Source organism: Puma concolor, chromosome A3, assembly GCF_028749965.1.
Source record: "Puma concolor isolate L17-30 chromosome A3, mPumCon1.1.hap2, whole genome shotgun sequence".
NCBI classification, from domain to species: domain Eukaryota; kingdom Metazoa; phylum Chordata; class Mammalia; order Carnivora; family Felidae; genus Puma; species Puma concolor.
Window position 1 is genome coordinate 95,772,430 of NC_141669.1, and position 27,496 is coordinate 95,799,925.

Here is a 27,496-nt window from a genome sequence, read left to right on the forward strand (position 1 = left end):
TCATGACCTGAGCCGAAGTTGGATAATCAACTGACTGAGCCACCCGGGCGACCCTACCTTAAAGACTACTTATCTGATACTGATATGGATATTTTTAAATGATATTTTCTATCCTTTTATTTTTATTTTTTTTAATTTTTATTTATTTTTGAGAGAAAATACAAGTGAGCAAGCAAGGGAGGGGCAGAGAGAGAGAGAGACAGAATCTCAGACAAGCTCCACTCTGTCAGCACAGAGCCCTATGTGGGGCTCGAACTCATAAACCGTGAGATCATGAGCTGAGCTGAAACCAAGAGTCAGACGCTTAACCCACTGAGCCACTGAGGCACCCCAATATTTTCTATCCTTTTAAATTTAACTTTTCTATATTCTTCTCTTTTAAATGTCTTTGCAAAAATTGTACATATTTTATTTTATACATTTATACTGTCTGATTTTTATCTTTTAACTGAATCTTTAGTTCATTTACATTTGCTGCAATTACTGACATATTTGGATTTCTTTCATCTCTATATTCTTTGTATATTCTTTGTATTCTTTGTATTCTCTGTATCTTTATATTCTTTGTATTTCTTTCATCTTTATATTTTGTTATTTGTCCTCAGTATTCTCTCATTTTCTCCCTTTTCTCACCTTCATTCTTCCCTTCTCCTTTCCTTCCTTTCTTCCTTCCTTCCTAACTTCCTAACTTCCTCCCTTCCAGATGATTTTTCCCACATTCCATTTTTTCTCTAATTTCTTAGGAGTCATAAACTCTCTTTCAGTTTTCTTAAAAGTTACCTTAGAAATTTTAATGGGGCACCTGGGTGGCTCAGTCAGTTAAGCATCTGACTCTTGATTTCTGTTCAGGTCATGATCCCAGGATCATGAGATTGAGCCCCACATCGGGCTCTGTGCTGAATCCCACATCATTTAGGATTCTCTCCCTCTCCCTCCCTCCCTCTCTCTCTCTTTTTCTGTCTCTCTCTTTCCCCACCCCTGTCCCTCCCATGCTCAAGCACACACATACTCTCTTTCTCTCAAAATAGATAAACATTAAAAAAAAAGAAATTGTAATATGCATACTTGTGTTACTAATTCTGAAATTAGGCTGTCTTTACCCTCTTCCTAAACAATGTCAGGCCTTAGAATACAACCTTCTTATTTTATTCCTATGTTACCACGCTTCTCCTGTTCTGTCTCCCTCCTGCACCTAACTTCTGCAAGTTGGTGACTCGAGGTTTAGGGGTGGTCCTCTCCTCCCTCCATGACGCTCCTAGGTGCTCTTATTCATTCTAACTAGACTTTAAATTCCACCTACTTACTAATGACACTGAATTTATTTACCTGGCCTCTTCTGTGAACCCCTTATATATTCAGGCTTATATATTAAACTGCCTACTTGATACCTCAACTTGGATGTCTTAACACATACAAAGTTAACACAACCACAGTTGAATCCTTGAGTCTCCTGACCATCCCTCAGACTCCCCCCTTGGTAAAGGGCACCATCATCTCAGATTTTCAGTACAGAAACTTGGGGAAAATCCTTGATTTCTCCTTTTCACATATGCACCACATTCAAACCTTTAACATGTCTTAGCAATACCTTCCCCTCCCACTTTTTCCTTACTGTAGAAAGCCAAATGTCTGTGGAGTTAAAAATGGAATAGAATGTGTATGATATGCTCAGTCTTTATTAGCTGAGTATGAGAGGAGTTAGACAATGAAATTGAGTTCATGCAAGTGCAGATAAGCAGAAATATGATCAAGATTCCAAATAAATGGAGGAGAATCACGAGAGAAGATAGTTATAATTGTGAGTGATGATAATGTAGAAGAGTTCAGAAAAAAGAGTAAGTTACGTAAATTGGGTGGTGTGAGATGGGATGGTAGCAAACAGTTCCAGAAAGTGCGTTAGTGTACAAAGGAGAGTGAAGGTGGTATTGCCATTAGCTAAAAAAAAATTTTGAGAGATAGAACTCATTTGGGATCACAAAGGACACATTTGGGATACAGAGAACCTAACTGACAGGAACTCAAACACGTAAGGGGTAACAGAGTATTAGAATCGGAAGATGCTAGATGGGGATGCTAAATGATATGTTGGAAAGAGAAAAAATAGCATTGAAGAGCAGCTATAAGCTAGTGTGGCTTTAAAACTCACGGCAGGTGAGAGTGGTTCACATTAGGAAACCACTTTATGGGTCACAAAAGTTCTCTGTCATGCAGGGCTAATAGTTATAGAGTAATGCAGGTGTTCCTGAGAAATGAGAGATCTTTGCTCTGAATGAATTACACTTAACAGAAAGGTTAATGGGTTGTAAAAAAAAAAAAGTATGTGTATTTATACACACACACACACACACACACACACACACACACATTCAAGCATGCAAAGGAAGAGAGGCTCTTGAAGTGGTAAAAATATGATTGGGGGTATAATTCCAAGTTAGATTTTAGTGGGTTAAATAATCAGTTAAGCTGGGGGAAGATAAAAAGGCTTTGAAAGCATGTAGAATACATGGCAAAGAGCGCAAACTAAGAATACAAAGTGCAGTTTCTAGACTGAGAATAAGCATAGGGATGAGGCAAGAGGAGACAGTTCTATACAGTGAAGGAAGTTGAGGGTTCAAATCGTGTGGAATTCATGTATTATGCTGTTGTCAGAGAACCAAAGAAGGCCAGGCACACCTTATAAACTGGGCTGCCCATTTATACTGAGTTCATTTAAGTAGAAGGTGACATAGCCTCCAAAGGACTTTTAATAAACGTGTTCTGAAGCCCTTAGTCTATCTTAATTTAAAGAGGTGAGATTCCAGTGAAATATGGTGGTTTTAAAACCTCAAAATATATTTATTTTAATTGCTGAATTATACTGAATACAAAGAACTTTTACTGTGGAGAGCTGAGCAGTACATTCAGTTTAATTGGTACTGGATGTGACCTCTTATTACAAAGAACAACATATACATCCTACAGTTAACTTCGGTTCCAAGCAGGGACTTGAACCCCCCTTTTGTTCTGAAAGTGAGCAGGTTTGGGAGCAAGTATTTTAATTTTATATGTGGGCATTCAGAAAAAATTAACAGGAGTATGACTTTTTGATCATTGCAAAAGATAGTGGAATATATCAGTTCCAAAGAGAACTACCATTTAAAAATGATTTACAATTGAGAAAGGTAATTTTTAAAGGACTGTGTAATTTGAAGAAAGCTTTGTCCTCACTTATTGTTTAAAAGATAACAGTGCAGCTGATTCTGGAAGTTGTGTTCAAATATTCTTTACAATGAAATATAGGGTTTGTATTCTGTTTGTAGTAGGTGTTGTGTATTTTATTGTAGGGAAAACAATTACAAACTCAATTTCCAATGATTTTCTGAGATTCATGTCTTTGATTATTCGTCAAAACTATCTTGAAACAATACGGTGTAGTTAAAAATGTCAGCAAAAATAAAATGAACAACTCAGAAAACAACAGATGCTGGCGACTATGCAGAGAAACGGGAACCCTCTTGCGCTGTTGGTGGGAATGCAAACTGGTGCAGCCGCTCTGGAAAACAGTGGGGAGGTACCTCAAAAAATTAAAAATAGAACTACCCTACAACCCAGCAATAGCACTACTAGGAATTTATCCAAAGGATACAGGGGTGCTGATTCATAGGGGCACATGTACCCCAATGTTTATAACAGCACTTTCAACAATAGCCAAATCATGGAAAGAGCCTAAATTTCCATCAACTGATGAGTGGATAAAGAAGATGTGGTTTATATATACAACGGAGTGCTACTTGGCAATGAGAAAGAATGAAGTCTTGCCATTTACAGCAACATGGATGGAGCCGGAAGGTATTATATAAGTCAGTCAGAGAAAGAAAGATATCATATGTTTTCACTCATATGTGGATCTTGAGAAACTTAACAGAAGACCGGGGAGGGGAAGGGAAAAAATAGTTACAAACAAAGAGGGAGGGAGGAAAACCACAAGAGACTCTTAAGTCCAGAGAACAAACTGAGGGTGGATGAGGGTGGGGGAGAGGGAAAATGGGTGATGGGCATGGAGGAGGGCACTTGTTGGGATGAGCACTGGGTGTTGTATGCAAACAATGAACCACAGGACTTGACCCCAAAAACCAAGAGCACACTTTACACACTGTATGTTAGCCAATTTGACAATAAATTATATTTAAAAAAAAAAAGATACTCTCTCTCTTCCTCTGCCCCTCTCCTCCACTCGTGGGTATGCTTTCTCTCTCTCTCTCTCTCTCTCTCTCTCTCTCTCTCTCTCAAATTTAAAGAAGATGTCAGCAAAAATAACTGATGTATGGGCTGTGACTATTAACGGGAAGTATATCATTTACTTATTAAATAATTACTAACCAATATCAGTATTTCTATTTGTCCTTACCCTTTTTTTCTTAGGAAGACACTCTGTTAGTGTATGTGTAATTTTTGCTACTTTGTAAAAAAAAGATTTAAAATACTTTGTCACATGAAAATACCAAGAAAACATGTTAAATTTTTTGAGAATTTTCCTCTTTTCCTTCTTTTCCAAAAGATGCATCGCCATTTGCTCCCTCGGGGTCTGGATATGCGAAGAGCTTGCCCAGTGTACGAGCCATCCTCAGCTGAAAGAGGCCATCAATGTGATAGGTGTCACTTTGAAGGTATTCCCAATTCGTGATGTGTATTTGACAGTAATCTGTATCCCAGATATTCAACCAGTTCTAGTTTGAATTAGCGCCATCACTATTTTTTCCCTATATCAGAGAGGGGTTTTAAATCAAAAATTGTTTTTATGAGAGCCATGCTGAATGTTCTGTGAGGCTCACAAAAGAGGCCACCAATAGCTGCTTCCCCACTGGTGGCTGAGCTGTCCTGGACTGACCCCTTTGCCTGAGTGGGGCTCCTCTGTGGGCTGGGCACTTCCTGTGGCAAGTGACAATTGGTAATAGTGACAAGAAAGTGCGATTTCATGCCCTGGCCTCTGCAGTGGGACTGGGAGAGACCTGAGTACTCGCCACCTGACTGGGCCTTCACGCTTTTAGGATGTCTTTCTTCCTTTGCTTTGTTAATGAAAAGAGGGAGTGTTTTTTGGGGTTTTTTGTGTTTGTTTGTTTTTTGTTTTTTTGTTTTTGTTTTGCCGTTGACTGGGTTCACGTGCTGGCCCACATTCATTGCAAAGTCAATACTTCAGACAGCTCTGCAAGGTAGATGGTACAATCACTATGTCCCACCAGAGGAAAGCAAGGCCCAGAGAAATCCAGTCCTAAGCGCACAGGCACACAGGTATAAAGGATGGAAGCAGCACTGAGAGCAGATCTGTGTAACGTGAAAACAAAACTGAACTTTTATACATACTGTTAGGCCACTTCCTAAACCAGGGCTCAAAACCTGCCAGGTCCCTCTCTGGCTCCTGTTTAGAGATGGTGGTAATAATTAGCACTGCTGTTATTATACCCCCCAGAACTGGTGAGTGTCTAGTCCCTGCCAGGCACTGTACTGGGGGTTTGTGGAAGTTCTCAGCTGCTAGGCACTTGTCCCACTTTACAGTGGAGAAGCTGAGGTACAGGAAGGTCAAGGAGCTCTTTCCAGGCTCTGAATCCTGGTTAAGCCAAAGTTCAGACCCTAAACTGTGCATCTGATACCAGCGTCCAGGCTCATGCCCGCCCTTCTCTACTGCCTGTCATGTGTTGCTGTAATAGTAACAACCATTGTAGCTGACACTGGGACAGTCATCACCAGGCCAGTGATAGAGCTGTGTCACCTTTGTGCTTCAGCCCACAGGATAACCAGCCAGGGACATCCCCTGCCCATGGCTTGGCATCCGGCCCTCTGGTCTAGCCCCTGCCTGTCTTTGCAGCCTGACTTCATGGCAGTGCTCCTCACCTACTCCCCTTCCTGACCAAGTCTTATGTCCTCTGACCCCCTCCCACCTGTGCACCCCATCCCCCATTCTCTCCTCCACAACACCTGGGAGTGCCGGTCAGATCCGGAGAGCTGGAGAAACACTTGCTGCTGATCCCTGTGATGAGGAATGGAAAATTGATCAAACCAAAATATCACTTAGGAGGACTCCCTCTGGCCTGAGCAGGGTGCTGACCTTTGTTGTTCCTTTTAATCCTTAAAACCACCCTCTGTGTGAAGGCTTACTGCCACCTCTGCATCACAGATGTGGAAAATGAGCTGTTTGGGAAATAGAGAGTCTGCCAGGGTCAAACCCAGGACACCCTGTCCCCATGTCTGGGCTTTTCCCTAATTGCAGTGTATAAGACACTCCAAAAGCCATGGTGAAATATTCACATATAACTATTACAGTGAAAAAAAGTTGGATATCAATAGTATATCTATGCAGAGTGTAATTCGTTTTTTAATATCGTATTTTCTCAATTCTAAGATCTATTTTTCCAATCCTAGTTTTTTTTTCCTAAATCTAGAAAGGTATATTGCATGTGCTGTGGCTTCCCCACCCCTACTCCCTTCCTGGAAAAGCTGTTAATAATTCAGTGGTGTCTCAGAGTGAAGGAGATCTGTAGATAAATCTTCTACCCTATGTGGTTCTATGCAGTATAGATAACAAGAGTAGAAGGATATATGACTTACGTTTTCCTGTTGTAGTTCTCCATAGTTTTTGTACAATTATGAGGAAAACATAGAGTACCAGAAAAAACGTAGCTGCCATGCTTGGAGCCGTGCTCTATCAGGGACATCCCGCCACAGTGTGGGGGCTGTTCCGTTGAAGCCTGTACCCCAGGATGATCCTGATCCCCCCATTTTGGCAATAAAAGAGAGCACAGCTAAAGAAGGCCAAGGACCTTGCTCCGGCTTGAATTGCTAAGAAATCAGAGGGCCGAGATCAGCCATATCAACCTTCCTTTAACCAGTGTGAATAGCAGAGGGAAACTCATGGATGCAGTTCCCGGACGCTGGGACAACTCCCTGCCTGCCTCCCTCCTAAGCCTGTGTTCCTGTGCCAGTGGCACTTTCACTGAAGGAGGGAGCACATGAATCTAAGAGAACCGAGAGCTATCAGGAAAGGAGTTGCCACGGGGAGCAAGGGGGACAGCAACAAGTCTTAAGAAGAGGGACCCCAGGGAGGCTCAGGGCTCTACTAGGAGGGGGAGCATCTGGCGGACTAGAGAAAGAGGCCCAGCCCCAGCGGCACAGGGTGCATGAGGCCAGAAAGGGCTTCCTGTCTTATGGGTTCCACATGGCTCTGGGCACCACTCTGCTGTGACCCTGCCCTTCAGGAACACTTGATGAGGCTGATCCAGGTGTTCCCTCAGATGCAGGAAGGGCATGGTCAGAGAAGGCTGGGAAATGCTCCCTAGAAGGTATCCATGAAAAACAGTGAGAGCAGAGCACTGCCTAGCCGCCTGGAGAATTCTACTCAGCTGGTTGTGTCTGGTGTGGGAGTGTGTGGGTGGGGGCGGAGGGTTCTAAGCCTGAGCTGTAGTCACAGACCTAGGTGTCCCCTCCAAGGTGGGGGCCGAAGGCACTAGAGTGGCAGCTTCGGCTCTGGCTCAGGTGAGCTGCCAATCCTGTCTCCTTGGCAGCCCAAGTGAGAGGAGGCCCAACCCGAGCCCCACCCTCAGCCTCACCTGTTGTTCCTTCTCTTACCCTATCTCAGGAGACGACATTGACTTTCCCCGCCCTCCTTACTTCAGTCCTAGAGTCCTGCTGCCCTAGGGCCATCCCTACCCATCCTGTCTCCCCCTGCCAATAACTGAGCCTCCTGGTGCCTTCCAACTCCCTGGCCCTAGTCTGGCCCCCACAGATCTGTCCTCCCTCCTGCCACAGGAGGAATCTGTCTGCACAGGGTCTGACCAAGTAGCCCACAGACTAGAGCACTATGCATGGCGTTCAGGGACATATGTGAACAGGTCCCTGCCTGTTCCCAAGACTGTTAGTCCTTCAGAGTAGAGACTGTATCTGCCCGGTTCATCTTGTGCCCTGTACTTTTCTTTCTTTCTTTCTTTTTTTTCTGGCTTAAACAACATGGGAACATATTGATTCATAAAGCTGGAAAATACATGGGTAAGGAAGAGGTCAGGGTTGGTTGATTCAGGAGATTAACAGTCAACACTGACCTAATTGTCTAACTCTACTGCTCTGTAGTCCACAGAGGTGGCTTCATGTTAGGGTGGGATGCCTGCAGGGTTGGAGGATGTCTGCCAGTAGGAGTCAGGGTCCCATGTGTCCTTGTTTGTGTTCTGCAGGACTTCCATCACAGCATTCTCGTAAGAGGTACTGAGATGCATTAGTCGAGGTTTCTCGCTCATCCCTGTACCAGCGACTGAGACTGGGAATAAAATCTTCTGATTCGTTTAAGCCTGTTAGGGCACATTCCTGGAGCTGAGAGAGATGGCCTGCATGGGAGAGGGAAGGCACCTCAAAATAGATCTATTAGTTAAGGAGTGAGGGAGGAATTGATACTGGCCAAGCAACCACACATGTGCACCATAGAGAGGACTGAGAGCAAGAGATGCTCTGTAAAAGGAAAAGGTGAAGGCATGTGAGTGGGGAAAGCAGTAATGAGAAGAAGCTGAGCAGTGTGTAGGGAAGGGGGGCACTCTGGGCAGAAGGAGCTCCCAGTACAAAGGCCCTGGGGTAGAAACGAGTTGGTATATATCCTAAGAGCAGGAAGATGCTGGCATGTTGGAGCAGAGTGCAGTGTTGAGCAGTGAAGCAGTATAGTTGACACACAGTGTGATGTTAGTTTCAGGTGTACAACACAGCGATTCAACAACCTATCCTTCCTGCTGTGCTCCTCACAAGTGTAGCTACCACGTGTCACCCTCAGTGTTGGCACATTGTCATTACTCCATGAATATGTGCTGAATGAGTGAGTGAGTGAATGAGTGATTTGTCTCTCCCCACCACCGCCCACAGCATTCACGTGTCAGTAATAGCATCCCACCTGCAGCCCTCCAGCCTGACCTTGCCTTCCGCAGTGCCCTACCACCTGCTGCCTTGAAGGAAACACTCTCCCTCTGCCTTCTCCTGGCCTAGCCTCAGCTCTCCTTCCACCCTTCCCCCATTCTCTCTACCACCTGCCCCCTCTCTTACACCTCATCCCTCTGCCCAGAGGCTCTTTGTCTGGTCTACCATAGCTCTCATTTCCTCGTTGTCCTCTTGTCTGCTCCCAGCTTCTAGTTAGATGTAAGAGCCATGCCAGCCTTATGTTGCCACCCCACGACCTGACCCCTGTGATGCAGTGGAAACACATCCAGTGGCTATTCCTGTTCTTCACCTTAGACTCGTCATGCGTTACTTCTCCGGGGGGGTGTGCAAGGCATTAGGAACATAATGGTAAACAAGATGTGGAAAAATAAACACAAAAGAACAGGCAGACAAATACAGAAGATGGGCTTGATAGCCTTAATGCCATGAGGAAAGCACGAGAGCGAAGCAGGATGGAGCTGAAGAGCTGGAGCAGATAGACTGCCACTCCTTGGGATGGGCAAGGTGGCCTCACGGAGGAGGCCTTTAGTGCCATGATCTGAGAGATGTGGCAGAAGCCAGCATCCCAGGCAAAGCAGGGAGTAAGGGCAAAGGCCTTGGGACAGAAGCAAGCCAGAGTGTTTGCGGGGTTGAAAGAGGCTCATGAGCATCAGGTCATCTGAGGCCTAGAGGCCAGGCTCTGAGAGCCCCTTGAGGGCAGACGCTCTTGCTCTGGGTGCACTTTGCACCTATCAGGAAGGAGTATTTGGAAAGTGTTTATTCTACAGAGTTCAAAGTAATCCCCTTTGCCTTACCTTCTTCCTCGTCCTGTACATTTGCACTGAGCTGCTAAATGTTGACTTTTCCATGTCTGTGTGGTGCTGAGGTCAATTGGTACCTGCTTTATGTGACTTGGAGCTCCTGGTGTGGAAATAACTAAGCTACATATCCAGGGGTTTCCTTAGACACCCAAAATCAGCGACAAACCTTTTGGCTTGGGTAACCCCAGGTTCTGGGCAGGGAGAGAGGCACAGGGTGTCTTTTATCTGTTACATCCATCCAGCCCAATGGTCTTTGTGAGTACCGTCCCTCCCCTTTGACATGCCATCTAGGAAGAAATGGGAGCATCCAAAGGTCCTTGTACACACACCAGGCTCCAAAAACACACTCAGAGTAATTGAATAAATACACCATAACATAGGATTATATTCTCACAGTTCCCAAATTTTCACATTTCTTAGTACATTACACATGTGGGTGAAGTTTAATTTTATAAGGTGGGAAATCACTTGATCACTTCATGTTTCTATAAAATGAAGATCATATCTACCTTGCAGAGCTGTTAATGAAGAATTGTCAAAACTATTATTTATGCAATCTGAATGAGGCACTTGAAATTATGGTTTTAATTTTCAGATGACTGAACAACAGCTCTTTGTTTCTATAGAATGTTAAGGAAATTAATACATGTGGACAAGAGGCAGTTATAGGATGGTACAAGTGCAATGTGGGACCAGGACACATTTTTCAAAAATTTAATGCGTAACAAGGAAATGTATCCTAAACATCGCTGGAAAGAAATACATGTTTTGTTCTTCCTTAGGACAAATGCACATGTTAAGTTCAGTCCTTTAGTTTGGGGTTCTGTTTCCTGTTACAGTTTCCTAACAAAGTCGTGGCTCAGGTGGCCTGTGATGTTCTTCAGTTGCTGGTTTCCTACTGGGAAAAGCTTCAGATGTTTGAAACCTCTCTGCCTCGGAAAATTTCAGAAGTAAGTCTTTGTCCTGTAATGCTAACACATAAGCGTTTCCCAGTTATTGTATTTGGTGTTTAATTAATTACAGATACTCAAATAATTGTTAGAGTACTGACTATTAAATTGCCATACGGGTCATTCATTTTCAGATTAAATTGCACCGGCTCTTCTCAGCTGTGATTTCAGGCACTACGTAAAGAAGCCACCAGTGTTCCAGGGCAGAGTTTTACACTTGGGGAGTTTGAAAGGCAGACACGACCACAACAAAGAGACCTTTTGTAGATTGGGCTTCATTCATCGAGAGTAATTTGGATGGTGCCAACAAGGAGTAGGCAGCTGGTTATGATGCCCTCTGTGCAGGGGCGGGGGGTGGGGGGACTGTTGAGTGAAACAGGAGTCTCTCCTAGACTGAAGCCCCAGATCATGCTCTCTGCCATAGCATGATTACCCAGCTGTAATGAGATTACTGCTGTAATACCCTCTTGGGGGTGGGGGGGGGGGGGGGCGGTGGTAATTGGTGGGAGAGAAAGATAGAAGGAACAGGAAGAATCATCCCAGTGATGATATCCCGGAGGCTGGTTGCATTTGAGGGTGCTTAGTTGTAAAGGAACAGGTACCCTCACCTCTGTACGTACCTGAATATAAGGCCCATCCATTCCTGCTAGTTTTTAAAGCTACGCTTCTTATTTTATTTTAAAGTTTGTTTGTTTTGAGAGAGAGAGAAAGAGAGAGAGAGAATGAGCAGGGGAGGGGCAGAGAGAGGAGAGAAAGAATCCCAAGCAGTCTCCAGGCTGTCAGCTAAGCCGAAACCAAGAATCAGATGCTCAGCCAACTGAGCCACCCAGGCACCCCTAAAACTACACTTTTTAAAACGTGCCCTGTTCTTTGCGCATCCAGTGGTAACTCTTCAAGGAAATGTGATTTGTCTCTGCGTGGTATTACAGGGGGAGAGAAGAAGTGATACTGATTTATTTCCTCTCGGCCCTAGACAGATTTCACCAGCGAGATCACTCTGTTCTCCCCAAGAGCTTAGGTGACCTAGGGCAGAACAGAGGTTTGGACATAGGGATAGAAGATGCCGCAAGTTATAAAGTTGGGTTTTAGGGCAACTGTACACAGTTGACCTTTGAACAACATGGGTTTGAACTGCATGTATCTATATGTGGATTTTTTCTAATAAATATAGTACACTATATATGTATTTTCTCATCCTTATGATTTTTTTAATATTTTTTTCTGTCTGTTTTTTTAATATTTTTAATATTTTTTTAAATATTTTATACAACATAAAATACATACAACATACAAAATATGTGTTAATCAATGATTTATATTATTGTTGAGGCTTCTGGCCAGTAGTAGGCTATTAGTAGTTAAATTTGGGGGGGGAGACAAAAGTTATACATGAATTTCTTCCTGTGCAAGGTCAGGGGGTTAGCACCTCTCACGCTGAGTTGTTCAAGAGTCGATTGTAGTTTATCATTGAAAGAGGAATAGCTTTGAGAAGGAAAGGGGTGCTTTTATACCAGGATAACAGGTGGAGACCTGGGGTGGTTTATAAGAAAATCAAATGGGAGCATTTTCATAGTTATTTTTGAAAATATTTTTTTTTACTTTCATTGCATTAAGTGCGGAGACTGATGATGGGGATTGTGTGACCTCAGAGAGAAATGTCCCTTCCTCTGGGGCCCCAATTTCACCACCAGGAGAGTGGAATAGAGACGAGGCATGGCTCTATGACTTTCTCCCGATTTTCAGGATCACACAGAGCTCTAAACTGGCTCTTGGCTTCTTATCACCTTCCTCAAGTGAACTGGCACCAAGCTGGGTTTAGTGCAAGGCCATCTTGAGACTCTTATCATATGGTTTCCTAAACTATTACTATGGTCTGCTTGATTAGAGGTTTGTCTTTTATGCAGATCCTTGTGGCCACAATTGCTTTTCTTTTACCAAGTGCAGAGTACTCCTCAGTGGAAACAGATAAGAAGGTAGGTGGCACATCAGCTAAGTTTTCCCCAGTCTGTTTTTTTTTTTTTTAATGTAAGATAAAATGAAAAATAATGTTACACGCAGGGATATCCTTTATTATTCTTTTGTATTGGTCCTGTCTCCCCTGTGAAAACTTTATTTACTCATTCATTTCTTCTGTATTTGTGTGTCCACTGAGTAATTACTATCGTGCAGGGACAGTTCTGTTGTTTGCTGTGACATGTAGTGAAGTTTAAAAGACTGCAATGTACAGTATTGGGCCTGTTTCCTCTTCCAGTTTATTGTATCCTTGCTACTCTGCCTCTTGGACTGGTGCATGGCGTTGCCAGTGAACACCCTTCTCCACCCAGTGTCCACAGTAGCCCTGGAGGAGCAGCACTCGTGCAGAGCCTCTTTGCTGGATTATATCTATAGGGTGAGTCTCCATTTGTGCCTCATGGACATAGAGTATAGACTTAAGCATCAGAGAATCGCCCAAATATGTCTGTGCATTTATTTATTTATTTGTGCCCTTTTGGAAAAGATATGGGGAGAGGTGAAACATTTTAAAAGAAATGAATAATTTAAGGAGTGAAAACAGGTCAGAAGTAATTGTAAAGAAGCAGTGGTTACCAAGTGAAAGAAACATGCATTTTCACATGACTGCCATCTTTAAACAACTGCAGTTTGATCAGAATCCCCAATTTTCATGTAACATGGCCTATCTCTACTTAATTTTTAAAAGAAGTGTTTATATTTTAGGGATATTGACATTCTTAGTTTGACAAAATTGTTTTATCAATTGTTTATCAAAAAGTATAAAGGTCTCAGTAATCCCTTTGCTTTACAAGATCTTAAGAAATACACTAATTAAGGAAATATATCACATCAAAGTTTCTAGCTTCATCATTTTTATGGTACTTAAAATATTCAAATTTCAACCTCTACTGATGACTGGGTATGGTGTTTGCTCTGGATCCTTTATATCGCCCTTCTATATTGGCTTTACAGTCTGTCCTGTGAAAGCTTTATTTATGAATTTGGCATTTGTGTATCAATTGAATAATTAGTACTCAGGGACAATTCTGTTGTTTATTTTTTTTTTTTAATTTCATCTATTTATTTTGAGGGGGGGCAGGAGGGGCAGAAAAGGCAGGAGAGAGAGAGAATCTCAAGCAGGTTCCACAGTGTCAGCACAGAGCCCAGTGTGGAAATCAAACCCACGAACTGTGAGACCATGATCGGAGCTGAAATCCAGACTCGGACGCTTAACCGATTGAGCCACTGAGGTGCCCCTGTTTTTAATTGTTTTAGTAAGAAACCTTTACTAGTAACCTTTAAAAAAATAATATTCCAAGTCATTAACTGATTACTGTGTTGCCTTATTTTGAAATGTATTAAATATAAAACATAGCTGAAATTCTACTAAAAAGTATTGTGTACTTTTAAATGGTTTTTTAGTGGTCAGAGATTTTAATAACTATGTTATTTTTAATTCATTCAAAGATTTTAATTCATTAGATACTCTGTCATTTCTGTGGTTTATAAACCTATGTAAGGCTTGGCTTGACAACCTAGAGTAGCCACAGTCATTTAAATTTGTCTCTTTTCTAACATTTCTTTTCTTAAAAGATTTCTCTTAAAATTGTTTTACCAATAAAAATGTCCCCTCCTAGTTAACATGAGTCACAAATTTATTGAACAACGTGATTTTATCTGTAAAGGAAACTTTTTATTGAAGTATAATATGCATCCAGTCATAAGTGAGAGCTTGATGAATTTTCACAAAGCAAGCACACCTGTGAAACCAGATCCTGGCTGCAGAAACTGAATAGTCTCAGCATTACAGAAGGACCCATGCTGGCTCCCTGCTGATTACTATCCCCATACACATACCTGGGCAGCAACTAACCTGTGTAACGGTGTAGATTGTTTTGAACTTTGTGTAGCTGGATTTATGCAGTATGTGCTTCTGTGTCTGATGCCCTTCAGTCAACATTATTTTCAAGGGGTTCATTCATTCATACGGTTGTGAATAGTTGTGAGTTTTTCACTCATCACTCTTTAGTATTACACAGTAAGAGTACGCCATGATTTAGATACCTATTTGGACATTTGGGTAGTAGAGTTTGGAACTGGAAAAAGAAGGTCTGTGAACATTCTGGTGGACAGAAGCAGGACTTGGGTGTGTGCGATCACCCAGAATGGCAAAATAAGCACTTTCTAACTTTTACTTTCCTTTTGTGTTGAAAATATATTTATTGGTATTGATATAAAAGGAGAAAAATAACCTTGCAAATAGCAGGAAGATAATTTAGAATGGAAAGGATTCTATGTTCTCAGGTATTACCAAGCAAGAGTCCTACCTCCTCAAAGTGCTGTTGGCAGATTGTCAGGGACAGGATGTTCATGGCATCCATGGCACACATTGCTTTTTACAGGTTCTGCACTGCTGTGTGTGTGGCTCAAGCACATATACTCAACAGAGTCACTACACACTGACCCTGGCCGACCTGTCATCCCCGGATTATGACCCCTTCCTGCCACTGGCAAATGTGAAGAATTCGGAGCCAGTCCAATATCATTCATCAGCAGATTTGGGCAACCTGCTCACAGTGGAAGAGGGTGAGATTCTTCAGAACATTAATTCTCATGGGCAGGAAAAGGAAAGATTGTAATCTTTTGCCCATGCTTGCTGCATTGTTTTTTAAAATCTAGTTATTAAAATTCTGGTTTCTAGACCCCTATGTGATAGCAAATTCTGCTTTCCTTGTTTCTTTTTTTCTGTTTCTTCTCTGTCTCTTTTCCCATCTTAGTTGAATTTTGTATTGAGGACCTGTGTCAGACCTATGAGACCCACAAAAACAGCTCATTTTCTATCCCCAGGGAACTTAACATGTAACTAGAGAGACAGGATAAATGCAGAAGGACTCATTTGTGGATCAGTAGCACCATGGGGACTTCCCATGGGGAAGGACTTAAGCCAGACTTAGAAGGATGAACAGACTTTGAAAGGATCTGGTCGAGTGTTATAGACTAGGAGAGCATTGAAAGAGAGAGGTGGGGATTTACATGCCACAGTTTGAGGCTCTGCTCGTGGCAGGGGGTCTATTTTATTTTATTTTATTTTATTTTATTTTATTTTAGATTTTGTTTTTAAGTTACCTGTACACCCAACATGGGGCTTGGACTCACAACCCTGAGACCAAGAGTCGCACGCTCTGCCAGCCGAGCCAGCCAGGCACCCCCAGAGGGTCTGTTTTAGGATATGTGGGTATTGTCAGGATTAGGGAATGCTGTATGTCCTCCTCATCCATGCTTCTTCCTGAAATGACAAGAGCCTATCTCCGGGCCTTGAAATGTAGTTAGAATGTGGGTGTATCATCTGTACATGTGAAATAATTGCATAGAACCAAACATACACACACACAAGGGCATGTACACTGAGTAGACTCTGAATATTAATGAAGTGTATCAGTGTCAAAATTTCCAAATTGTGATACTGTCCTATAGCTATGCTATGTAAGCTATTACCAGGGGGATGAAGGATATTTGGGATCTCTCTGTATTATTTCTTATAAATGTATGTCGGTCTTTAATTGTCTCAAAGTTAATGTGGGCGTGGAGTGTTAGATCATCCATGAAAATGGTATGGACTTTGCAAGTTAAAACCTAGGCCCAAGAATGAACTTTGGGGGTAAAAACATCCTTAAAGAAAAAGGAATGAGGGAATGTCACCAGGAAAGCAGTCATGGAAATGGAGAAAGAACCATGAAAGAGTTCTGAGAAGTGAAGAATTCACTTCTGAGGGAAGAAAGGGAATAAAGAGCCAAGGAAGGTCAGCAATGCCCCATGCTTCAGAAACATCAGGGAGGGTGGAGCCAGAACAGGAGCTGTTCTATTTCCCAACTAAGCACTGGGTGGTGGGTTTTGCTGAGTACTTTGGGCACGGCAGTTAGTCTGTAGCCAGATAGCCGGAGCAGGTGATTTGGGGATGTCTGTTCAGAACCCGCAGACATTCCTGTTGGAGCCTTTGGTGGACAAAGGAAGAATAGTAGCCAGGTGAGAGCATGGAGTCCAGGGTAGTGCTTGCAAGACTGCAGAATCTGGAGTATGGTTCAGGTCAAGGGGAAGGGCACAAGCAAGGTGACAAGGAAGAGAACAGAAGTGAGGGCACCAGTCAGGGGCAAGGGCTCTGGAATCAGTCAGTCCTGATTTTATAAATGAGCACACTGAGGTGAGGGATTTTCCCAAGGGTATAGAAGCCAGAAGTAATGGAGGTGAAATTTGAATTGAAGATTTAATGATCAGGTTTCTGAAATAGCACAGCATTTAACTGAGATTTTTCCACAGAGTAAAGACTTACATTTAGTTGTGCTGGTGGACAGTACACGGCACATGTTCACACTATTGTTTACCTCCATTTGCATAATCATTTAGTTGTCTTTTTCTGGACTTCCACAGTTTTTTTAAACTGCAATATTTCTTGATTTTTTTTCCCTATGGTTAGAAATTCAAACCATATCTTAAAAAAAAATAATCAAAATGACCCATGATCTGTTTTTTTTTTTATTGGTTCCTACCATGCAGTCTATGTCTTAGAAGAAAAAGAACTTACTTTTTCCTAAAGCCATTAATTATAGTCTCATCCCACATGACTGTCCTTAAAATAAGTTCAGCACATATTATGATCTGTCTCTTGAAAATAGTCGGAGATTGATAGGTTAGTGAAAAACAAGAAACCTAAAAATGCACATTTAAATTTTCTGTACTGCCTTTCTTTTGATGTACAACACTCTTTGACTTGAGTATTCTCCAGAAAACCTTAGGACCTTGTGCAGTCTTGTCCTACCCTAGTTCTGTGGTGCTAAAAATAATTATTTGAATTTCGGTGGCAAAGGAGTTTGAAAATTCACCAACAGTTTAATTACATACAAAAGCAAAGCAGCTTAAAAACCTGTTGGCACACACACCCTTGCTGAGTAAGTACATCCTCTATGAAATGGGAGAACAATTAAAGAGGACACCTGAAGTATTTTAGGTTAAACAGAAATGTGCTCATATTTGAGTTTTTTTTTCATTCGATGTCATAATTCGTCATTCATAACCAAGCTATTTATTCTCCCATGTTTCTGAGATGCAATATTATATTTTTATTTATTGTTTTCAAATGACCCTTTCACCCACTGTTATCTACTATTTGACATAAATACTACTTTCAAATAGTCACAGACAAGAGACACATCTGCTTCCCCACAGTTGAAGTGGCTACTGGCCCAGATTGAGGAAAAGACACTGATGGTACTCACAGGTGCTCAGATTTCTCATTATTAATGCCTAATTGCTTTAAAAAGAAGGAAAGGCGGGAACTGTAAAAAATGAAACTTAAAAGACATACTGAAATTACTGCTTTTCTATTTCATTTCTAAGTTTAGCAAAATAAGATAAATATTTGGATTATATTTTTTTAATGTTTATTTACTTAGTTTTGAGTAAGAGTGTGAGTGAGGTGGGGCAGAGAGAAAGGGAGAGAGAGAATCCCAAGCAGGTCCCATGCTGCCAGCACAGAGCCCAACTTGAGACTCAAACTTACAAACCATGAGATCATGACCTGAGCTGAGATCAAGAGTCAAACACTTAACCAACTGAGCATGTCCCGGATTATATTTTTTTAATTATTTGTGGAAGTTACAAGATTGCTTTTTCACAAATGGAGTCTAGATTTTCTCTTTATTTTCCAGGGAACTCACAGGCAGTTAATTTAGCTGAAGTTGCCCAGGGAAGAACAATTTTTATTTCACAAATGTTCCCTTTCCTTACTCTTCAGTGCCAAAGATACTTGTTTTTTTTTACTGGGTGTGTCGTGGTTAATGAGTTGATTGGTGTGACTCCAGTTAACTTCCCACTGTAGAATTCAAACACATTTATTAAAATACAAATTTGTATCTATCTCAAATTGAAAGCACGACCTTTATAAGAGGAAGCAGAGGAAAGTTGCTTTTCCAGTTGTTGTGTGCTTTGGGCTTTACCAAATTGGACCTTTGTCGCTAGTTCCAGAGCCTGCTCCATCCTGTCATCACCATGTAGTGTCTTACACCACGGACTCCTGAGCCCCCAGCTGGCCCTACCTTTGTTGTTTGGGGCATTAACATTTCTGATGGAGCATATATTCATGTGGAATGATAAGCATGAATAAAAAGCATCTGTAACTTTTGAAAAAGTTAATATGGACACAAAAGGAAAAGCATTCATAACTGTGATTTCAAGGGAATTAGTTGAGGTGTTTAAATTTCTCAGCTGTCTGGAAATCATACACTCTTCTACGAGTGTCAAGAAGGAGAGTTCAGTGTCAGAGATGGATGTAGATGACCTTTATTTATGAACACTGAAGTTTTTATGTGAAGTTTTATTTTGCATTGAAGACAGATGATTTCTTGTTCATTGAATAGCAAAAATTAAGAAGAAATTCAAGAAAAGTCAGGACAATCTTGTTCTCCTCAGTCATCACACAGAATTTCTTATATTCTAGAATTTGATTGTATATTTCTGGGATTTATACATCATCCACTTGATGTTTTATAGATAAGTCTGTTGAATTTTTACTGTCTGAGAGGGGAGGTATTTAGCATGAGAAAGCATATTTATAATTATTTTAATTAATATTTGATTTTTCATTTTGTGAATTTAGAAACCAAGTATTTCCTAAACCTTTAAGCCAAAAGTATAAGTCTTACTTTGCTTAAATATCTAGTGATATTTTTTGTTGAAATTAAAAGATTTCATTTTCACCTGTGCTTGCATTAATACACAGTTATTTTCTAAATGTGGCAGCGTACAATTTCCCTGACCACTCTGAAGCTTAAGTACTTGCTTCACTCCAAGACCATAGATCAGGTTCTCTGCTTCTTCCTTCCACCTCCAACATTTCACAGGGCGCATCTTTACATGCTGTGTCAGTCTTTCTACACAGCCTTAAAAATTTTGTAAGTCACTTGCTCCTGGGCATTTAATCATCAACTGCAAATTTACTTAAACCTTCCAAGTATTTCCATGAGTTAGTTAATATATCCAATTCCATTAAAGATTTCAAATACCCAAATAACAAAACATAAGTTGTCACAGAGATCTTAAAGCACAGTGCTTCAAATCCATCTAAGACGTCAGAGACTTGATTCATTTCCTTATCAGCATCTGCACTTACCCTGGTGAGGGGAATGAGGTTAATTTCTGGGGCCTGGACCCAGAACCATAGGATCTTTCAGGACAAGGAACTTTCTCTTTTGTTTCCTGTTACATCTACATTTTTTTTTAATTTTTTTTAACTTTTATTTATTTTTGAGACAGAGAGAGACAGAGCATGAATGGGGGAGGGGCAGAGAGAGAGAGACACACAGAATTGGAAGCAGGCTCCAGGCTCTGACCCATCAGCCCAGAGCCCGACGCGGGGCTCGACCTCACGGACCGTGAGATCGTGACCTGAGCTGAAGTCGGATGCTTAACCGACTGAGCCATCCAGGTGCCCCTACGTCTACATGTTTTTAAGTGTCCCTTTCAGAATGAGATCTTCGTGGAAGTTGGTTGTTTTAGCAATCTATTTAAATTGTACTTTTAATTAAAATAGAATTAGTGTCAAAAAAGAAAATAGATGAAAAAAATTCCCAGACTAAAACAAATCCAGTATCCCGAGTACAGATTTTAACCTTCCTTCCCCACTGTCTGGTATGTTGCTTTACCCTGCTCACAGAGCGTAAGAGGAGGAGTTTGGAGCTGATCCCTCTGACCGCCCGCATGGTGATGGCCCACCTGGTGAACCACCTGGGGCACTTCCCACTCCGTGGGGGTCCTGCCGTGCTGCACAGTCTGGTCAGTGAGAACCATGACAATGTACACGCCGAGGCTCCCGAGCTGTCCTCTGAGGTGTTCCGGAGCCCAAACCTGCAGCTCTTTGTGCTGAATGACAGCACCCTCATCTCCTACCTTCAGACACCCGCAGAAGGGCCAGCAAGTGGCTCGCCGGGGGGCGCCTTGTCCGATGTCAGAGTAATTGTGCGGGATATCTCAGGGAAGTACTCTTGGGATGGAAAGGTTTTATACGGACCTTTGGAAGGCTGCTTAGCATCCAGCAGCAGAAATCCTGCATTTCTGATTTCCGGCTGGCATCCTCAAGCTTTGGGAGCTCAGAAAGATTTTTCTCAAACTGAGGAGGGAGAAGATGTGCTTGACAAATTACTTGAAAACATTGGCCACACGAGTCCCGAATGCCTTCTACCATCACAGCTAAATCTAAATGAGCCTTCCCCACCCCCGCGAGGAATGACCCGTGACCAAGAGAAGGAAATCATCGAGGTCATTTTGCGCCAGAATGCCCAAGAAGACGACTACATCCAGAGGTGTAACTCTGACTCAGCCATGAAAGTCACCAGCCAGGAGCAGCCCTCACCAGTGGAGCCACGAGGACCCTTTTATTTCTGCAGGTTGTTGCTCGATGACTTGGGGATGAATTCTTGGGACAGAAGGTAACGATTCTTTCTAGACCTTCACCTGTTTTATCATTATCTTTGTGTGATTGTTCTTGTTCTCAATTTGAGGTTTGGGAAGCAGAGAATAGAAATGGAGATTTGTCTTTCAGCATTTACAGCTTATTTTCCGCTGCTAAGTTAAAGCTAGAAGTGGAACTAATCATGCTATACTGATGCACAGATTGAATTTCAGCCAGGTCTTGTATATTTTAAAGGGTATTGGACATTTTCTGTGTGTGTGTGTGTGTGTGTGTGTGTGTGTGTGTGTGTGTGTGTGTTAATTACTGCTCTGTCCATCATTGATTCTGTCATCACAAAAGATGCAAATGGACTACAAAGATGAGTAAGTCACCATCTCACCTTAGGTCTAGCGAGGGAGGTAGATTTGGCACAACTCTGATGAAAGATAGCATGACACACGAGGCCAAGAGGAACAATTAATCCAATGGGTAGTGTGGGATGGTGGGGAAGACTGTGGACGGGGGTTGGTTTGAGGTGGACCCTGACAGTGGAGTGGGGTTTCTAAGAACAGAAGTAGGGTAAAGGTATTCATAGCAGAGCTGATAGTGAAAACAGACACAGACACAAGCATATAAGTGACACACTCATCTCCTACAGCACCATCCAGTGTCAATGAATGGTGATGGGTGAATTTTGATGCCTTTGAATGTCTTTAAGGAGAATGGAGTTCATTCGGTGGGCTTAGATCACAAATCTTTCGTGAATGAAGAGGGTCATGGATACGTAGATGGATGGATGGATGGATGAATGAATAGGTAGGTTTGTTGATTGATTGGAAAGGGCATAATTGGTCTGTGATTACATGACTTTTCTTCCATCTCTTTTTTTTATAGAAAGAATTTCCATCTGTTGAAGAAAAATTCAAAACTATTGAGAGAGCTAAAAAATCTGGACTCCCGTCAGTGGTATGTGAAAGTATATCAGACCACTTCATTCCTGTCTGTCTTTGTATGTGCTTGGATGACAGAGCTTTAGGAATGAATGCACCTTCCGAGACACCCAAAAGTCATTCTGTAACTGGAATCTGGTGCCATCTGCATATGCTGTACCTTTGGTGTTTTTACTCTCAAGGAATAACCTTACATGTTTGCTACGCTAAGAAGAGGTCATTGCTCCCACCTAATCTGTGTCTTTGGTTGACAGTGGCAGCCAGTGGACATTCATTCTCATTAGTCTCTGCAGCTACCTCTTTTTCCAGTGAGGAACAGAGGCTTGCCTAAATCAAACAGCCTACCTACCTGTGCCCTTTACCGACACGTACCATGTTGTTTGAACCAAGTGAGTCTGACCTCATAACCCATGCCGTGTGCCTATGCACTGGCATTCTGTAGTTTCTGCTCTACAATGCTGGCAAGCTTAAAACTAGTGTGTTTTAATTAGTGACTTCCTAGTAATGAGCCTTATTCTCAAAACTAGTCAAATCTCAGATCTGTCCCTTTTTTCTGTAAAGTCTTAGAAGCAATTCTAAAGATGAACTCATGACCAGTTTTTGATTTGGGGAAATGTGTGCTTCCAAAAACATCTCAGACCCCAGTAAGTGTAGTGCTTGGTGCATGACAGGTGATTAAAAGTCTTGAATAAACTGCTTCCTTAATCTTAATTTAAAAAAAAAACAAAACTCATTTTTAAAGAAATAGCTTTTTGTTCCTCTTTTAGTCCCCACAGGAATATCATTAGGTATCTCATTACAGATGAAAAACCTGAAGCCATTATTCCTCACACTGCTCTTCATCATATTCAGTTTCCCAGTTGTTGTTACGCTTCTTTTTCTCTGGAGAAATAGAGACCAAATTCTCTGTGGAAACTCTGTGAGGGGTTTCTTGTAAGGGCTTGGGGGTTCATTTCTCTCTCCCTCTTGTCCTCCAGTATTAAACAAGCAGTCACTTGGGTTCCAAACTCAGCTTTTCAAGCATATGCTGAATTATTCCATGCTTCTTAGTATTAAGTGAATACATTGGTATCTTGTAATTGTGGCCAATTTCTTGAGTGTTAATGCACTTTAGTTGCATGAGGTACAATTGAATGAGCTCCCTGGGGTGCTGTTGCTGTAAAATATGGCTTTGGAGGAGCTGATTGGCAAATCCTCTGTCCTTTGATTAACCTTCCCTTAAAACCCCAACTCCTGGATTTAGTGTCTTCTTGACATCTAAAAAAGGTATCAACTTACTTTATTGTAAAGGGTGTTTTCAAGGTTCTTTTTGAAAAAAAAAAAGTTGGGGACTCTTTATCTATGGGAAATCTAGACTGTCCCATGTATTGGTTAGTTAGCAGGTAAAAGCATACCTTGTCTCTCAGCTTTTAGTTTGTGTGACTCTATTTCTGAGACCAATTTATTCCCTGCTGTCAAGGCATAGTTCCTGCTTAGCATGTTCTTAGGAAAAGTGTGGCGTCTGTCTTGCAACTCTCATCTCTATACTGTGAAGATAGCAAAGATGTAAAAAGTATGATGAATGCACATGCAAATTACAGTGGGCTCCTCTTTTAAATATTAATGCTTCTTGTCACCCCACGGTAAGGTGAAAGTTAAAATCATCTTTTTTCTTTGTTAGGCTTTTTAATGTGACAGCAGAAGGAAACCGAGCCATTCTAGTCTATTCCTAATAAGAAAGAAAAATGCATTCTAATGAAGAAGAGGAAATTGTTGATTTTATGTACGTGTGTTCCTGAATTACCTGCTCCTTCATGCATTGGTGGTGCAGCTTATGGATATGAAGTGCTGTTGCTAATTATCATTTCAAAAGACTGGCTCTAATAAGACCAGACACAGCGTCTGATCCTAGCAGGCTCTCTGTGGTGCTAACATTTTGGAGGATGTGAAATTTGATGAATGTTTACAGCTAAAGGTCACCTTTCCTCACACCTACATCAGTCAGGCAGTCACTGGGGCTTAGCTCTTGTGCTCCCACATTGAGTTAATGAGGACTCAAGGACCTGTGAACAGCTACAATATAAAAAGCTTGGACTTTGAGGAGCGTCAACAGAAATGTTTCAGATAAACTTGAGATGGTCTTTATACATGCATAAATACATATAGAATAGAGACCAATCAAATGCTGAGGACTTTTTAATATGCAGAAAGAGCTGCAGAAAAAAACTGAGTAACTGTACATGTTCTCCTTTTGTTGAAAGAGTCTTTTAGGTCATAGGTTATGATCTCTGTCATCATCCGAGACCCAAATCCCCAAGTTATTATAGCTCCTAGAATATAAGCCAGGCAGATTATAGACTGCAAATGTGTCCTGCCTGTCACTCAGGGAATATATGGTGTGGCAGTTTCAGGGTTTCCATGCTGCATGAGAACAAGTTTTCTGACAGTGTGAGAGCTCAAGGTCTCTACTCTAGAGCATCAGCCCCCTTGGATCCATCACCACAAAACTTCCCCCTTCCAACAGCAACTGTACCTGTGAAGACAGGTGTCTCCAACCTGTGTGCTCGCACCATGCCAGTCAGAGCATTCAGGATGTCCACCTTCTCCAAGGGCAGCAAGACAGCCTTTATCAAAAGCCTTCAAAATGGACAATGACTGAGATTCCATTTCTATGAATGTATTCTAAGGACATGTTAGAGATAATATGACAATGTCTTTAAAAATGGTAGCAACTTAAATGTCCAATGACAAGGATTTGGGGTAAGGTATATTAATACACTGGAATGTTATACAACCATTAATAATTTTGTCATACAAGTACATGGTATAAAAGTGTTCCCACTCAACAGTTGTTTTACATGGTGACTTTTATGTTATACATATTTTACACGATAAAAATTAGTGTTCACAAATATTTTAAGTGAAACTTATCAGTTCCAAAACAGGATATAGTGGCTTCTCACTTACTATGTGAAAACACATCCTGAAATAGTAACAGCTGTGATTTCAACATTTAGGCCAAGAACATAAGTGAATTTTTTATTCTTCACTTTCTATATTTTCTAGTTCTTCTTTTCAGTATGCTTATTTTATGTAAACTATGGGGAAAATGAATAAGCTACCTAGATAAATAGAAGGAAAGTGTTCTCCTCCTTGATTTATTTTTATGACTTTTTAGTTGAGTTTCATTTCATTCTGCTTATTAAGTAGAAACATAACTCCTGAAGAAGGAGATATTTGTGACTGTATTAAAATCTGGAGCCCAAATTCCACCAGTATAGATATCTAATCAGATTATAGTGTTGAGATGTTGAACAGTTAAGACAATAGAAACATTTCCATATTGCTTGAGCTCTTGATAGTTTTTCAGAATGCAATGCAAAAATAATAAAGATGGAACTGCTCTGGAGGTGGTAATCCAAAATTTTAGAAAATAGAGACTGGAATTAAACTCTTGGGATGATGGGCCATGGAATGAGTGGTTCTCATTGATGAAAACTCTGTTTGAATTAGCACAGTGCCTTCATCCCTAAACTGTCACCAAATTGCTGGGTAAAAGTCTAGTTATTTTGACACTTCCCTGCAGGATATAATTTGTAGAAATTGGTTATTAATATATTTATAGCATTGGATTACTGGTCAACAGAGATTTAACTGAGCAGCTACTATGTGCCTATGACCATGCTAGATGTACAAAAGGTAAAAAGGCAGGACTCCTTTCCTCAAAGTGCAGGCCATGTTTACTTGGTTTAATAGCAAAGTGCCCAGAGTCCATCGTGGAGGAAGTGGGTGAAGGGTTTATGTGACCTAAGAGGTTTCCCTGGTCATCTGTCCACCCTACCTTACTCCCTCAGATTAGTCAGAGCAAGGAGTGGGTACCTCTTCACAAAGAAAGTGTTCTGCTTGGAAGAAGTTTCTGTTTCTTATAATAGTTTATAGTCTAGTTTATAGTTCTAATCAGGGAACCAATATCCTTATCTCAAAGTGTGGTAAGTAAAATATGGGCAGTGACATAGATCTATTCTCAATTGATATCTATGTGAAGTGCTTTCACATATATTTTTTTGTATATCACATGTTTGAAAGAGTAATCTCAAGAGCCAGACTGCCCTGCTTCAGTTCCCTGTCTCCTGCTTGCTCTGTGTGCTTTCTGTTTAATTTTCCGTGCCTCCTTTCAACCACCTCTACAAGGGAAGTGGTGATAATCACTTGTCTCTTTAGAGTGGTTGTGAAGAGCCAATGAGATCACGTGTCAAACCTCCTTAGAACAGTGACTGACCCCTAGTAGATTCTCCGTAAATATAAGCTTTATAGTAGGAGTCATGCTGGCGGTTGTATAGAAATAAAATTTTAAATCTAAGAATTCTAACTCCTTTAAATTTAAAATTTTATAGCCGTGAAACACACAAAATTGCAGTGTTTTACATTGCTGAAGGTCAAGAAGACAAGTGTTCTATCCTCTCCAACGTAAGAGGAAGCCAAGCATATGAAGACTTTGTTGCTGGACTTGGATGGGAGGTAATTCATTTCATTTCAGAGGTGTTTATTGGCCAGCACTATATAAGGACGTGTATAAGCTAGACACCAGTTATACAAGGTTTTGTATTCAAATCTAGCACATGTAGCATGTGCTACATGTATTGAATTTGACATCTTGTGTTAGTTGCTTTTCAGTACTTCTCACATGAACTTTTGTTTCCCTTTAACTTTTCATAATATTTCATTCACTTCTTGTCAGAATCAAATAGATCGGCTCACTCAGTCATAGACAGTTTGTAGTAAGAGAAGACAAATATGGGTAAAAAAGCAATGGCTTGGCCACAGTGTAGAGATTGGAGAATTAAGCAGTGGCTTGATGGGTGAAAACATGAAGAAAGAGCTGATGAAGTAAAAAATTGGCATGAAAATAGAGTAGAGTAGCTTTGATGCTTCAGCAGCCAACCTGTTTCCCTTAGGGAGATCCCAGGATGACTGATATTGAAAGAATATGCTATTTCTTTGCTAAATGATGCTCATACAGACATATACATTTATACACACACACACACACACACACACACACACACAGTCTCTAGGAACATAAATCTAAAGGAAAATATATTTCTAGAATCTAAAAGAACTCAGAGTGGTTATAATGGAAACAGCATATCTGAAATAATTTTCTTATTTTTCCTTACTTTTATTTTGGTTTCTCGGTTATCTGTGCTGTGAGAAACTCTCTGTATGCCTAAATAAGACTTGTCTCTGAGAGCTGAATGTTAGTAAGGAAACTAATATGGAGATGGGTACAGGAGAAGCCTACATCTAGGTGAAAACCATGTACTTTATAAAATGTAAAGTTGATTTTAGTCTAAAAGAGTTATTACACTTCAGTAAATTGTCCTTCTTACTAATAAGGTGACTTCTTATTTGCTGTAGACTAGTTAATCATTTAACTAATAC

The 27,496-nt window shown here is 41.2% G+C and overlaps 1 protein-coding gene across 7 annotated transcripts in view; it reads left to right on the forward strand.

Annotated features, from left to right (window-relative positions):
- RALGAPA2 (Ral GTPase activating protein catalytic subunit alpha 2) overlaps nt 1–27,496 on the forward strand; it is a 328,194-nt gene that overhangs the window by 186,785 nt on the left and 113,913 nt on the right. For 6 of the 7 annotated variants that reach the window (XM_086701563.1, XM_086701564.1, XM_086701566.1 and 3 more), the window contains 8 exons: nt 4,538–4,646; nt 10,583–10,693; nt 12,598–12,666; nt 12,945–13,082; nt 15,088–15,271; nt 20,391–21,162; nt 22,020–22,091; nt 26,449–26,572. In XM_086701563.1, the coding sequence (XP_086557689.1) occupies nt 4,538–4,646; nt 10,583–10,693; nt 12,598–12,666; nt 12,945–13,082; nt 15,088–15,271; nt 20,391–21,162; nt 22,020–22,091; nt 26,449–26,572 (1,579 nt within the window). Of the gene's footprint in view, nt 1–4,537; nt 4,647–10,582; nt 10,694–12,597; nt 12,667–12,944; nt 13,083–15,087; nt 15,272–20,390; nt 21,163–22,019; nt 22,092–23,735; nt 26,388–26,448; nt 26,573–27,496 lie in introns of those variants that run through there. The other variant, XM_086701570.1, reaches the window with a different exon arrangement.